Here is a 14,464-nt window from a genome sequence, read left to right as displayed (position 1 = left end):
TAATGTGGATCCATATCCTTGTAAATGAGTATTTACAACATTATGGATTAGGTGAACCCTAATGTTGTAATCATGGTTCAAATATTTCTAAACCGCTACCCAAATCTTGTAACTTATAAGTTTTAGGATCCTCTTACAATGTTATGGTATTCTCATATCGAAACTACTGTAAATCACTATCCAATCATATGCCAATTGCCAAACAGGAAGGGCATAATTGCATGACCCTTATGCAATTGCATTTTCAAAAAGTGGAAACTTGATAACTTGTATAACCGGTAACCAATTTTTTTTAAAATCTGAAAATATCATAAAGGACAAATGGTGCATGGGTGCACCTGGTGCACTGTAGAAGGTGCCGACAAGGGATACTCGAGTCTTCGATTCCTCCTCCCTAATATTGTTTATTTTTTCCTAAATTGTTACTTTAATTAAGTTGACTAAACTTTGGCTATTTTTTTTTTCCAGAACCCCCAAGTCAAGAGACTCAACTCAAGTTACTTCTAAATCAAATCCACGGTTTGACAATTTAGAGCTTTTGCTTACACAACTACAAATGCCTTCTTGGTTTGGCTCATTTGCAGCGCTAAGTTAGGCTTAGTTTGGTATTGCTTAACTTAAAAAATAAGCAGCTTTAAAAAAAAGTTTTGGAGATTTGGGTGTTTGGTAAAACAAAAATAAGCTGCTTATTTAATAAGTTGCTGTCATTCAAAGCTGAAAAACATAAGCAGGTGGGGAGCTGCTTCTGAAAACTGCTGCGAGGAGAAGCATGCGGAGGTTTAAATGAAAATTTCAAATTGCCCATATTGCCCTTATTTGTTTCACACAATTACATGTTATATCCTCATCATCCCGAGTTCGAACCTCCCAAGTGTCGTTCCTTTTTTATTTTCTGGATTGCTCGCCTCATCCTCTCCTCTCTCTGCAACTTGCTCCCCTTCCTCAATCCGTCAAAGCTACCATCTCAACCCAAAACCTCACCAACCCACCTCCCTATTTTACAGACCCAGAATATCATCCTCTCTCTGCAACTTTTTCCCTTCCTCAATCCCTCAAAGCTACCAACTCAACCCAAAACCCCACCAACCCAGCTTCCTATTTTACAGACCCAGAATATCATCCTCTCTCTGCAACTTTTTCCCTTCCTCAATCCCTCAAAGCTACCAACTCAACCCAAAACCCCACCAACCCAGCTTCCTATTTTACAAACCTAGAAGATCTCCTTCAGCACCCAGATTACCAACCAATTATCTCTACGGCAACAAAAAATTCAACACCCAGATTACCAACCAATTATCTCATTCAGCGAAAGAAAATCAAATCCCCAAGAGGTGGGCATGTAGAAGAAAAGACGAAGAAATTTATAAAATTAAAAAAAAAAAGAGGGCGGGGGTTGCTGGGAAGGTAGAAGTAAAGAGGAAGAAATAAAAAAAAAACATGGGAAGGGAAGAAGTCTTGGAAGGAAGAAGAAAAGAGAAAGGAGGAGAAGAGGAAAGGTAAAAAGGTTGAGAGATGGGGGGCCTGGGAAGGAAGAGGAAAAGAGGAAGAAAAGAAAAAAACTGGGACGGGTGTCTTTATAACAAGAATTTGTATGAAATCACAACAAAAACAAGTTTTGTCTTGAAGATTTTGGATGAGGAAGATGACGAAAGAAAAAAACAGAGGAAGAAGAAAGGAGGAAGGAGAGAAGAGGGAGAGGAAAAAAAAAATTGGGACCCCTGAAGGAAGAAGAAAAGAGAAAGCAGACGAGGGAGAAAGAAAAAAAAAAGGGAATGGGGCCTGGAAAGGAAGAAGAAAGGAGGAAACAAAAGGGAGAAAAAAGTATACATTTTTTATTTCTTATGATAATTTTAGGTTTTAAAAAAAAATTCATCATGGTGCCCTTTATTGTCATTATACACTCTCATAGCACTTCTATAAAAAAAGTTTACCAAACATTATAAGACTGCTTTTTATACTCACAGCACTTTTACAAATATAGATTACCAAACACTTTGCTGCTTCACTTCACAGCTGTTTATTTTCACAGCACAGCACAGCAGAAGCAATTTTTTTTAAAAGCACAGCAATACCAAACACAGCCACATTATTGTAAATAATAGAAAACAGTATGCAATTTCTTCTCAAATGTATTGAAATATCATATCCTTTTGGGGGGTGGTAGGGTTACTTAACTTTTGTTTTGATGAAGTAGACATGAAGTATATAATGGTTTAAGTAGTTTTGATTTTCTGCCAAAGTGTTTAGTGCTCTCTCTGTCTCTTGTCTCTTGTGTGTTTCTTTTTCTAATACTTAACGCGGTTTTGTGATTTATATGCTTTAATTGGGGCCCCAACTGTCTGTCATTCTCTAGAAGCCCCATTTCCATCAGCTGCATTTCCTCCCATTTGCTGCAAATAATTTTTCCATCACTGAAATTGCAGTGAACATGGAAGGGATGACAATGTGGCACACGTAACCAATTACATCATAATATCATATCCAAACCAACAACTACCATTGAGATTATGGCTTCTTTTTGGAAAATACTTGCTTCCTTGCCCTCGAATTAGGAACTCTTACTTTCTTTCCTGCCTATAGTTTGATTTGTGTACAGAAATTTTTCGTTCTGTACTTTTGATGAATTATTTTCTACATTTATGTATCAAGCTGTGATTTGCAAAAAAAATGAATGCCTCCGTCCTTCTAAGGAAGGAGGGAGGGACAAGCAGTGACCCTTCTTTTTTGGGTTTTTTTTTTCTTGTCTTGTACAATTTTTAAAGTTTTGCAAGTATTGTTTATCTCGACTCTTGTCAACATGAATTTTCTTTGAAGATGCTGAGAACTTTATTTATGAACACAATCCTTTGAGATACATTTAAAACGTCAAGCCATCCAACCACGTGCACCCCCTCTCACACTTAAGCATTTACTTGTTTGTCAACCTTTATCAATTTCTCTGCCTTTCCCACTTGTAGCAAAATTTCAGGTTGCCTTCCAATTCTTTCCTATATATAGTTGTATGGAAATTAGTTGTGTACTCATCTTCCTCTTTACTAAAAAATAGAAAAAGAAAAGAAACCTTTTCAACGTTTACAATGGATACAAGGCTTGTAGAGGCAGTGAGGAGAAATGATATACCCACATTTATTAGCTTGGTGGAAAAGTATGAAGGAATTCTTGAGCAAAGAGAAGCTGATACTTGCAACACACCATTACACCTTGTGTCAAAATTTGGACACCATTCCATGGTGTCTGCAATTCTCAAGTCACGGCCTGATATGGTTGCTGCTGAGAATAAGGACCTGGAAACTCCGGTCCACGAAGCTTGTCGAATAGGGAATGCAGAGGTCTTAAAGCTCTTACTTGAGGCCAATGCTGGGGCAGCTACTAAGCTTAACAGTGAAAAGAAGAGTGCACTTTTCTTGGCTTGCAGCTATGGCCATGTTGATGTGGTGAATCTCCTACTGAATGAGCCCGGGATGCTAGGTTTGGCGGAAGATGGGCTTGAAACTTGTATCTGTGTGGCTCTGTCTGGTGGACACATAGGTAAGTAGTAAAATTCTCTCATTCAAATTGACATGTAAATTTGCATTTTAGTTAACTTTTCGGTCAATACACGTACTTTGTACATGTTTAATGAAATCAGTATTGCTGGTGCAGATGTTGTTGGAGAGTTGCTAAGAGTGTGTCCTGACCTTGCTTCTGCAATTGATGAGAATGGTAATTCACCATTGCACTATGCATCTAGCAAAGGGCATAGGGAGATGACCTGGATGCTCCTAAGGCTTGATCCGAAACTTGCTCAGCAATACAATAACAATGGTCACACACCATTGCACTTGGCAGCAATAAACTACAGAGCTTCAGTCATTGAAGGATTTGTCTTTATGGCTCCAGCATCCTTTCAATTTGTCACAAAAGATGGAGAGACAGTATTTCACTTGGCTGTGAAATATGGTCAATATGCTGCTTTAGTTTTCCTTATCCTTGTCTGCAATGGGATGAATCTCTTTAATTGTCGAGATCGTTTTGGTAATACCATCTTACATCTTGCAGTTTCTGGAGCAAAGAATCAGGTGAGATCTGAATTTGCATTAAACAATGGTGATTGGTTTCTGACCAGGAATATAGAACATGAACTGCTGGAACTAATTTAAATTGTGTGCCATTGAGAGTCCATGATTCAGGAACCTCTCTTAGTCTTACTTGCATCTTGTAGTCTCTTCATGGACTTTTGTGTTTCTGCGGTCTTGTCCCTTCTTCGTTATATGTTTAGATTTGTTTAAATGTTCAATATAAAGTTTAGGAATTATCATAAAAACAAAGATCGAAATATTATTCGTGGCTTATGTTCTATAAGTATAGACAAAATCATTTATCATATTTTCATGGATGTTCAAGGATGGATTTTAACTATATATTCACGTTTGTTCCAGATAGCGGAGTACATAATCAACAAAACAAGAGTGGAGATTAATTCTCGAAACTGTGAAGGACTCACAGCACTTGACATTCTCGACCAGGCTAAGGACAGTGTAGAAAATCGGCGTCTTGAAGCCTTGTTCGTGAAAGCAGGAGGTAAAAGGAGCATTGAGTTGTTATCACGTTCATCAAAAGCAGATAGAGTCAGTGCTCAATCAGTGTCAATCCTTGAGAACGTGCCAAAAAGAGCCAAATTTGTTAAAGAGCATGAATTGCAGGTTTCCATTATAAATGAAATAGTTTATCCTGCATCCAAGACCCCATCTAGTTTATCATCACCCCTGTCTAGAAAGTCATCTAGTTTGCCATCACCCCAATCTAGCAAATCGTCACCTATGCTTCCATCACCGCAATCTAGGAACTCATCTCCTTGGCATGAAATACAGGAGGGACTTCACTATCAACCACAAACGCCAGAGTCCCTATTGCCAACCGTTGTGAGACAACACAAGAACCCTAGTGAGATTTTCTATGACCCCCACAGGAAGCAGCATAATACATATAGAGAGGCACTACAAAATGCCAGGAACACTATAACACTTGTTGCAAGTTTGATTGCAACAGTTACTTTTGCTGCTGGTATCAGCCCCCCTGGTGGTGTCTATCAGGATGGACTAATGAAAGGGAAGTCAGTGGCAGGCAGAACAATAGCTTTCAAGGTCTTTGCAATAAGCAATTATGTTGCGCTGTTCACGTCGCTCTCGATAGTTGTTGTTCTTGTCAGTATCATCCCATATCGAAGAAAGCCATTGATAAGACTATTGGTGGTTGCTCACAAGATCATGTGGGTAGCTGTGGCATTCATGGCAACAAGTTATGTTGCAGCAACGTGGGTGATCATGCCACATAGTTCAGAAAAAGAATTGGTGCTTGTAGCTTTACTGGCTGTAAGCATTGGCACTCTGGGAACAGTTTTTATTGGTCTAGGTCTAATGCTGGTTGATCATTGGCTGCGGAAGCGAAAGTGGAGAGAAGGAAGAAGAGAAAGAGGGGAGGCTAATGCGGACACTGAAATGGGAAGCCAAAACTCAGACGTGGAGAGCTCCTACCATCTGGGATACCACTCATACTGATTGTTTCCACCACCGGAAGGATTGTAAAGTATGAATATCTGGTTCTCAAGTAAGATATACTTGATTATAGTAACATGAACAGATGTGAATCAAGTGATAGATTTAATATCCGTACTTTGTATTTGAACTATTGGTTGTAACTTGTAGTGAGGCCGAGGCCTAGTGTGTGAATAACTGATATTCATAGTATAAAATGTTGGCATCAGTTTGGTTCTTTCTTCCTATGTTATAAGCTTAATCTTTAGCTGTTCTTTCTTTTCGTTAGTTGAAAATGAAAATAAAGATTAATTCTCAGTTAGAGTTTGAGTTGACCTAGGATGTTGCTGGGGAAAGAATTCATACAGCGTGATCTTCAGTCCCACTCAAGGTCCTCCTTTATATATACAATTGTTGTGCTTGATGATTTCATGCTTCTGTTGATAACAATATACAAAGCTTTAAGCCCGGCAGAGTTTGAATGGCAGGACAAGGCAGGAAAATTAAAAATCACATTCAGGACAAGTGCACAAATGGTAGATACTTATGGTACTGAATTAGAGAATCATGATTATGAACACAAGAGATGGAAGAAGTCATTTATAGATCACTCTAGAACATATTCTTATACACCTTTTCATCCATGTAATTTAATGCAATTTAATATCAATTAGTGTTAAGGTTCCCAACAGAACAAAAACTGTTTTGCAATGAGACAGCAAACCCATAAAATGACTGTGGCTAAGATGAACATGTTAAAGTTGGTGAGTGGAAATAGAAGAAGATGGATGACATCTACCCCACACTCACAGTAAGAACCTGATTCTCACATTCCTCTCCCTTGAATAAACAAAAAACAAAAAAATTCAAATAAAGGTAAAAGAATTCATCAATATCAAGCTTGTCCTGAGTCTTGTAGCTCATGATCACTATTGACAAGCCTAAACAAGTCAAGTTGGGAATTGCTGTCTGGCTCCCCTGCGTTTATATATTGTTCATTGAACAGTTAATTCAAAATTTATGCGGTTGCGCCATTAATCAAGAACTGAAATGACACTCAAATGAAGTTTCCCAGCTGTATTCAGCCCGGAATGTGGTTTTCTAGAAACCCCATTTTCAGTTGGTTTTCATTTTTAGTTTTTTTTTTTTCTTCTTCCTTTACTCCATTTGCTGTCAAAGACTCATTTTTTAGTTTTTTCTTTTAAAGATTTTCTTGCTAAAACGAATTTTCTCTTTAGATTCTGTGACAACTTTATGGACGCAACAATATTTATCCTAGGTTTCTTTGTCAACGTTTACCAACTTCTGTGTCCTGCTATGTACTTGTAGCAAACATTCAAAGCAGCTTCCTTTTTCCCATATCTAGGTGTTTGGAAGTTCCACTTGCACTGAGTTGCTTTGAATGGATTTGTCCAAAAACAAGGAGGCAACAATAGATTTTAGGCTTTTAGAGGCAATTGAGAGAAATGACATACCAACAATTATTAGCTTAGTTGAAGAAAATGAAGGAATTCTTGAGTAAAGAGAAGCTGATACTTGGAACACACCATTACACCTTGCGATAAAGCTTCGACACCTTCACACGGTGTCTGATGAAGTTGTTGAGTTGCACGCTGTTATGGTTGTTGCTGAGACTTCAGTACATGAAGCTTGTTGAACAGGGAATGCCAAGATTGTAAAGCTATTACTGGATGCCAATCCTGGGGTAGCTAGTCAGCTTAACAGGAAAGAGCAGAGTGCACTTTCCTTGGCTTGCAGGTATGGACACGTTGAAGTGGTAAAGCTCCTATTGAATGAAATTAGTATTTCTGGTGCAAACATTGTTAGTGATCTGCTAAGTGTCTATGCCGACCTTGCGCTTATAGTTGACGAAAATGGAAATTCGCCCTTGCACTATGCATCTAGCAAAGGGCAAAGGGAGATAACCAGGGCAGTTCTCTGGACCCTTCTAAAGCTTAATCCAAGACCTGCTCAGAAAGCTCAGCAATATAATCACAATGGTCACACACCATTGCACTTGGCAGCAATAAACTGCAGAGTTCCAGTACTTGAAATGTTTCTATTGCTTGCTGAACCTTCTTTTCAAGTTGTCACAAAATCTGGAGAGATGGTATTTCACTTGGCTGTGAGATATGGCAGATACGATGCCTTAGTATACTTGACGACTCATGTCAGCAATGATATCGATTTCTTTGACTGTAGAGATCTTTAAGGTAACACCATCTTACATCTTGCAATTTCTGAAGCACAACATAAGGTGAGATATGAAAGATTATTAGCAATGTCCATAGGTTCAATTGAGAGTATGTACTTAGGATAAATATGAGTTGCAACCGCATAAACCTTATAAGCATAGATACAATTATTTATCATAATTTCTTATGCATGTTTAAACATGGCTTTTTAATTAATCAATATTTCTCGTTTGTCCCAGATAGCAGAGTACCTAATCAAGAAAAGAAGAGTGGAAATTAATTCTCAAAACAATAAAGGACTCACGGCGCTTGACATCCTCAACGAGGCCAAGGACAGCCGAGAAAATAGGCATCTTGGAGCGCCATACTCATGCAAGCAGGAGGTAAAAGTAAAATAATGCCAAAGGTAGATACAGCCAACGGTCAGTCAATGACTCCCCTTGAGACCATGCCAGAGACAACCCAATTTGTTAAAGAGGTTCTTCTGCATCCAATATAAATGAAATAGGTTCTTCTGCATCCAAGACCCCATCGAGTTCAAGTGTATCACCATCCATGTCTAGGAAGTCTTCTAATCTGTCATCACCGCATTGTAGCAGGTCATCCCGCAAGCCAACAACCATACACGAATCCAAGCAAAAAGCACCAGCAAGAACTGAGTGAGACTCTCTATCACAAACAAAGGAAGCATCATAAGGTATATAGTATAGAGGCGATACAAAATGCCAGGAACACTCTAACACTAGCTGCCATTTTGATTGCAACGGTTACTTTTGCTGCCGGTATCAGCCCCCCTGGTGGTGTCTATCAAGAAGGAGCAATGAAGGGAAAGGCAATTGCAGGTAGAACAACAGCTTTCAAGGTCTTTGAATAAGCAATTACATTGCGTTGTTCGCATCACTCTCAATAGTTGCTGTTCTTGTCAGCATATCATCCCCTACAGGAGATATAGTTTGAAAAAAGCATGGGTGATCATGCAACATAGTTTGAAAAAAGAAGTGGTGCTTTCTGCGGAAGTCAAAATGGAGAAAAGGAAGAAGAGAAAGGGGGGAATCGAACTTAGACCTTGAGACAGGAAGCTGATACTCAGATGTTGAGAGCTCCCAAGATCAGGCATACCACTCATACTGAATGTTTTCAGCTCCCAAAAGATTGAGAAAAAGATAGTGAGGTTGAGGCCTATTGTGTTGATAACAAATAGTCCTAGTGCAAAACTTTCAACTGTTGACTTGATTTTGTTTAGCAAATGTCCTAGCTATTCTTTCATTGAATGAAAATAAGATTATTTTAGAGAATATCAGCTCTTCAAGCCTCAGCCTAATATCAGCATAAATCCTGCAAATGCTTTATAGGGTTTTCAAAAAATATATAGTTTTCATATGTATGGGTGTGCACAGCCGAAAGTTGAACTAAAAAGTTGTGAATCCATGAAGCGTGAAATCAGCATAAGTTGAGTGCCAGAAACTTGAACATAGATGAAAACGGAAATTCAAGGGTGGTTTATTCATTGTTTCGTTTTTTGTTGGATGGGGTGAAATTGGCATAGACTTGCTGTGGGAACCGAATTATATCACCCTAGGTCAAATAATTCCTTCCATTTGGGGATTATTTGACCTAATTGGGAGTTACTCAATTTAATTGGGAGTTACCCAATTAAATTGGCAATTACCTAATTAAAATGGGGATTGATTTGATTTCTACCATAATTAGGGATTTGATTTAAATCAGATAAATCAAATCCCTAATTAATCAAATCTCGCCTAATAGGGGAGGAATAATTCCTTTCCATCTATGGAATTATTCCTCTAAAACCCTAGCCTCCGAGGCTCCTATAAATACCTAGCTACACACAAGGGTTAAGGTACGTCTAAATTCCTACTGAAACTCTGCAGAAATTATCTTTCACAAACCCTAGCCACCATCTTCTTTCTCTCTCTCTCACACACAAGGCTCCGGCCTCCACACACGGCTCCGGCCACCCGGTTTTCCTTGAAATACCCAACCTAACTTAGGCATCGGAGGGCCTTTGGCCAACACCCCCCGGGTGTGGTCTTTTTACTCCGATCTGTTTTGCAGGGAGAGAGAGGTGCGGAGAAGACGAAGAAATCTTTAGGCGAATATTCCCATGGGAGGAAATTTGCTCCCACACTTGCCGTTTCCAACCCATGTAAACAGTGGCGATTCCAGGATTCGAAAGCTGACCAGCAAAACTTATATACTAAATTCGACGATAGGAGTGAATTTCATTAATAAACATAAAAAGATACACATAGTGAGGGGACATAATGAGCCCTACCCTCAAATGCATCAATATCTACAAATACAAAAACTAATTTCTGAAATTTCTAAAACAGCTGTCTTTGTGCGAGACAAAAAAAATTACAGGCGGGCTTGGGGTTTGTGTGAGAAAAAAAAAAATCATCATAAGTAGTGCAGGTAATATTTTTTTAACAAAAAGAGAGAAGGAAAAGGAAGAGAGAGAGGAGAGAAGATAGAAGGAAAAGAACAAAATAAAAAAAGAGAGAGGAGAGATGAGAGAAGGTAAAGAAAGAAAAAATAATAAGAGAGGGAGAAAAGAAAGAAAAAAAAAAGAGGGAGAGAAGAGAGAAGGAAAAGAATGGGAAAAAGAGAGAGAGAGGAGAAGAGGGAAGGAAAAGAAAGAAAAAAAGGTTTGTACAGGTTTGTAAATGCTTAGTTTAAGTGGTGCGGAGAGGCTAGAATGAGGAGGTTGAGTGAGGAGGTTATTTGAGGAGGTGAAATCTCACCATCAACAACTAAAAACAAAGTACATGGGGGGGTGCATTGGGGGGTCCACACCCCTTTTTGATGGTGAGATGGGCTTCCTCAAATAGCCTCCTCACTATAAACCCTCATTATAGAAGCTCCCGGACAAATGTAGTGTAGGTAAGAATTTTTAAAAAAAAATTGGGCCGGGCTCCCTGCATGTAAATGTGTGGCCACAAGATTGCTTACCTAGCCCCACAGTTGGCTAGGTGGACAGCAATTGCCAAGAGTCAACCATTGTCCTGCATGGTGAAAATGGACCTATCTCTAGGAAGGAAGACCTACCTTTTTATTTTATTTTTATTTTTATTGAGTTATTTACACTAACACTCCATAAGGTTCACAAGACCCCTGAAGTTTCAAAAATTATACGAACACCCACAGAGGTTTCAAATTATTTTCACAAAACCCATTTTCATCGATTGTTCTTCCAAAAATTGATGATTATATAAAAACTTTCTCCAAATGACAAAGGTAGCCTTTGAGATTAGATTGCACATATATTCATGAAGGTTAATTTTTTTATTTACACAAGTTTTTTTATTTAATATACGACATCAATTTTGGGAAGAACAAAACAATCAAGAGAAAGAGGTTTTCTGAAAATAATTTGAAACTTCAAGGGGTGTTCGTGTAATTTTTGAAATCTCAAGGGGTATTAGTGTAAATAACTCTTGTTTGTTATTCATTTGTTGTAATCTGATCTTAATAAGGGTTAAATAACTTAAACTTTCCAAAAGACCAAAATGTCGGGCAATAAGGCAGCAAGCTGGATGAGGGTTTTAGAAAAAGATAGATAAAGTTTATGTGCAAAGCTAAACAAGTCAAAGCTTTTGGCTCTTACTTTCCATCAATTATCACAATATTTTCTTCAAACTTTACGCGGTTCTGTGATTTATAAAGAAACATGCCATAAATGTCCACACTGAAATGAGACTAACGAAGTTTCCAAATTGGCTACAGCATGCATTGTGTGGTCCCAAAATGTCGTTCTATAAACCCCATTTCCAACAGCTTATTTTTTTAAATAATAATAATAATAAGAAGAAATTCAGTTCGTTTACTCCCATTCTTCCCATCATTTTTTTTTTTTTTAAATGGTTGTAAATATTTAAAGAACATTTTTCCAACAAGAATTTTCTCAGAAGATGCAGGGACGACTTAAACGACACCATTTAAATCCTTTTATTGGATTGTCAACGTTTACCGACTTCTGTGTCCTGCCCAGTACATGTAGCAAACTTTCAAAGAATCTTCCTTCTGTTTTTTCCCCCCTGTGTACTTCATTACAAGTACCTCCAGTGGTTAGAGTTCTCAAACAAAGAAAAAAAAACTAGGAGGTTTTGAAGCTTGCAATGAATTTGTCCCAAAACAAAGAGGCAATTGAGAAAAAGGAAGGAAATCTTGAGCAAGGAGAAGATGAGAACAAGGACCTGGAGACTCAAGTGCATGAAGCTTGTCGAACGGGGAATGTCGAGGTCTTAAACCTGTTACTGGATGCCAATCCTGAGGTAGCGAGCAAGCTTAACACTAAAGACAAGAGTGCACTTTCCTTGGCTTGCAGCCATGGCCACCTTGATGTGGTGAAGCTCTTGCTCAATGAGCCTGGGATGCTTGGTTTAGGCAAAGATGGATTTGATCAAACTTGTATCCATGTGGCTGTTTCTGGTGGGCACGTAGGTAAGTAGCAAAGTTCTCTCTTACAAACTTAATTGTAATTTTTTTTAAAAAAACCAATTTCTTAATTTGCTTTAGCTTAATTTTGGTTTCTATGTATAATGAAATAAGCGTTTCTGGTGCAGATGTTGTTAAAGAGTTGCTCGGAGTGTGCCCTGACCTTGCTCGTACGGTTGACGAGAATGGAAATTCTCCGTTGCACTACGCAGGCAGCAAAGGACACAGAGAGATAACCTGGATGCTCCTGAGGCTTGATCCAAAACTTGCTGAGCAACACAATAACAATGGTCACACACCACTGCACTTGGCAGCAATAAATTACAAAGTTTCAGTCCTTCAAGTGTTTGTGTCCATGGCTAAACCATCTTTCCAAATTGTCACAAAAGCCGGAGAGATGGTATTTCACTTGGCTGTGAGATATGGCCGATATGATGCCTTGGTGTACTTGACCCATGTCTGCAACGATATCGAGTTCTTTGATTGTCGAGATATTTATGGCAACACAATCTTACATCTTGCAGTTTCTGAAGCACAACATAAGGTCAGATATGCATCCAAATCCTTATAGACTTTCTTGCATCGCAAGCTATTACATAGACTATTCACAACCACATAACCTTACAAGTCATATACAAATGAATAAAGACTTCAACAAAAGAACTTGTAGTTTATGAAAAGTGCTGTCTCTGCCATGCCAGTCTTTTGATTTTAATGTTTGTGTGGTCTTTTCGCTTGGTAATATTTTGGAAATGATTTATGGTTCCATCCAATACTATGTTTTGAATTTGTTGGAGAAACAAAGATCTAAGTGGCGTGTGCCTCCTGTTCTTTACAAGTATAGACGGCAAAATTCTTGCATCAGATTTTTTATGCCTGTCCAAACATGGCTTTTAACTAACTTGATATTTTCTCTTGTCCCAGATAGCAGAGTACCTAATCAGCAAAAAAAAAGTGGCACTTAATTCTCGGAACAATAAAGGAATCACAGCACTTGACATCCTCAATGAGGCCAAGGACAGTGTAGAAAATCGGCGTCTTGGAGCTACGCTCATAAAGTCAGGAGGTGAAACGAGGATTGAGCTGTTATCTCATTCACCAAAAGTAGAAACAGCCGGTTCTCAGTCAGTAGTACTTGAAAACATGCCGAAAAGAGCTCAATTTGTTAAAGAGCATGAATTGCAGTTAGCCATTATAAATGAAGTAGCTTCTCCTGCATCCAAGACCCCATCTAGTTTATCACCACCCAAGTCTAGAAAGCCATCTAACTTGCCATCACCTCAATCTAGCAAGTCGTCGCCTAAGCTGCCATCTCCGCAATCTAGCAAGTCATCACCTAAGCTGCCATCTCCACAATCTAGCAAGTCATCACCTCAACATCAAGTTGGGGAGGGATTTGATTTTGAAACACAAAATGCAGAATCCTTGTTGCCAACCATTGTGAGGCAACACAAGCATCCTAGCAAGAGGCACCAGACCGAACTGAGTGAGATTTTCTATAACCCACGAAGGAAACATCATAAGGTATATACAGAGGCACTACAAAATGCCAGGAACACTATAACACTAGTTGCCATTTTGATTGCAACGGTTACTTTTGCTGCTGGTATCAGCCCCCCTGGTGGTGTCTATCAAGAAGGAGAAATGAAGGGGAAGTCAATTGCAGGTACAACAACTGCTTATAAGGTCTTTGCAATAAGCAATTATGTTGCATTGTTCACATCGCTGGCGATAGTCGTTGTTTTAGTAAGTATCATCCCGTATCGGAGAAAGCCATTGATAAGACTATTGAAGTATGCTCACAAGGTCATGTGGGTAGCTGTGGCATTCATGGCGACAGCTTATGTTGCAGCAACATGGGTGATCATGCCACATAGTCAGAAGAAAGAAGTGGTGCTTGTAGCTTTATTGGCTGTGAGCATTGGCACTCTCGGAACAGTTTTTATTGGTCTGGGTGTAATGCTAGTTGATCATTGGTTGCGGAAGTCGAAGTGGAGAAAAGGAAGAAGAGAAAGAGGGGTGGCTATTGAGGATCCTGAAATGGGAAGCCCAAACTCAGATGTTGAGAGCACCTACAATCAGGGATACCACTCATACTGAAGCTTTTGTTTTCCTCTTATGCTTTGCAATCACCTGAAATCTCTTTGTGAGCATGTTGATGTACTTGCTATAAGCTTTGCTTAGAAAAGGTTAATTCTCTAATTAGATTGTGAGTTTATCTAAACTATAGCTTGCCATAGAGTTGAGGTATGGTGACTCTAAGTCCCCTCATGGTGCTTTGTAAAATACAATTGTGTT

At 38.8% G+C, this 14,464-nt stretch overlaps 2 protein-coding genes and 1 pseudogene across 2 annotated transcripts; all 3 read left to right on the top strand.

The window, feature by feature from the left end:
* Positions 1-2,767: 2,767 nt before the first annotated feature.
* Positions 2,768-5,748, top strand: LOC110745419 (uncharacterized). Its single transcript, XM_021945502.2, has 3 exons — positions 2,768-3,528; positions 3,643-4,058; positions 4,419-5,748. The coding sequence occupies exons 1-3, from the start codon at positions 3,078-3,080 to the stop codon at positions 5,535-5,537; spliced, it is 1,986 nt and encodes a 661-aa protein (XP_021801194.2). The 5' UTR covers positions 2,768-3,077; the 3' UTR covers positions 5,538-5,748.
* Positions 5,749-6,915: 1,167 nt separating this feature from the next.
* LOC148295488 (uncharacterized) lies at positions 6,916-8,778 on the top strand (annotated as a pseudogene).
* A 2,949-nt stretch (positions 8,779-11,727) lies between these two features.
* On the top strand, positions 11,728-14,464 carry LOC110760760 (uncharacterized). Its single transcript, XM_021963079.2, has 3 exons — positions 11,728-12,172; positions 12,295-12,710; positions 13,091-14,464. Exons 1-3 carry the CDS (start codon positions 11,848-11,850, stop codon positions 14,264-14,266), a joined length of 1,917 nt encoding a protein of 638 aa, XP_021818771.2. The 5' UTR covers positions 11,728-11,847; the 3' UTR covers positions 14,267-14,464.

The sequence above is a fragment of the Prunus avium genome, chromosome 3 (genome assembly GCF_965620075.1).
Source record: "Prunus avium chromosome 3, drPruAviu1.hap1.1, whole genome shotgun sequence".
In the NCBI taxonomy this organism is placed as follows: Eukaryota; Viridiplantae; Streptophyta; class Magnoliopsida; order Rosales; family Rosaceae; genus Prunus; species Prunus avium.
This window is presented reverse-complemented; position numbering and strand designations above follow the sequence as displayed.

What these genes read in the sequence shown, in the direction of transcription:
- LOC110745419 (XM_021945502.2), top strand. Translation starts at nt 3,078, where the DNA reads ATGGATACAAGGCTTGTAGAGGCAGTGAGGAGAAATGATATACCCACA. An exon ending in TCTGTCTGGTGGACACATAG is followed by an intron (nt 3,529 to 3,642) that starts GTAAGTAGTAAA and finishes TTGCTGGTGCAG; the next exon opens with ATGTTGTTGGAGAGTTGCTA. An exon ending in TTTCTGGAGCAAAGAATCAG is followed by an intron (nt 4,059 to 4,418) that starts GTGAGATCTGAA and finishes CGTTTGTTCCAG; the next exon opens with ATAGCGGAGTACATAATCAA.
- LOC110760760 (XM_021963079.2), top strand. Translation starts at nt 11,848, where the DNA reads ATGAATTTGTCCCAAAACAAAGAGGCAATTGAGAAAAAGGAAGGAAAT. An exon ending in TGTTTCTGGTGGGCACGTAG is followed by an intron (nt 12,173 to 12,294) that starts GTAAGTAGCAAA and finishes TTTCTGGTGCAG; the next exon opens with ATGTTGTTAAAGAGTTGCTC. An exon ending in TTTCTGAAGCACAACATAAG is followed by an intron (nt 12,711 to 13,090) that starts GTCAGATATGCA and finishes CTCTTGTCCCAG; the next exon opens with ATAGCAGAGTACCTAATCAG.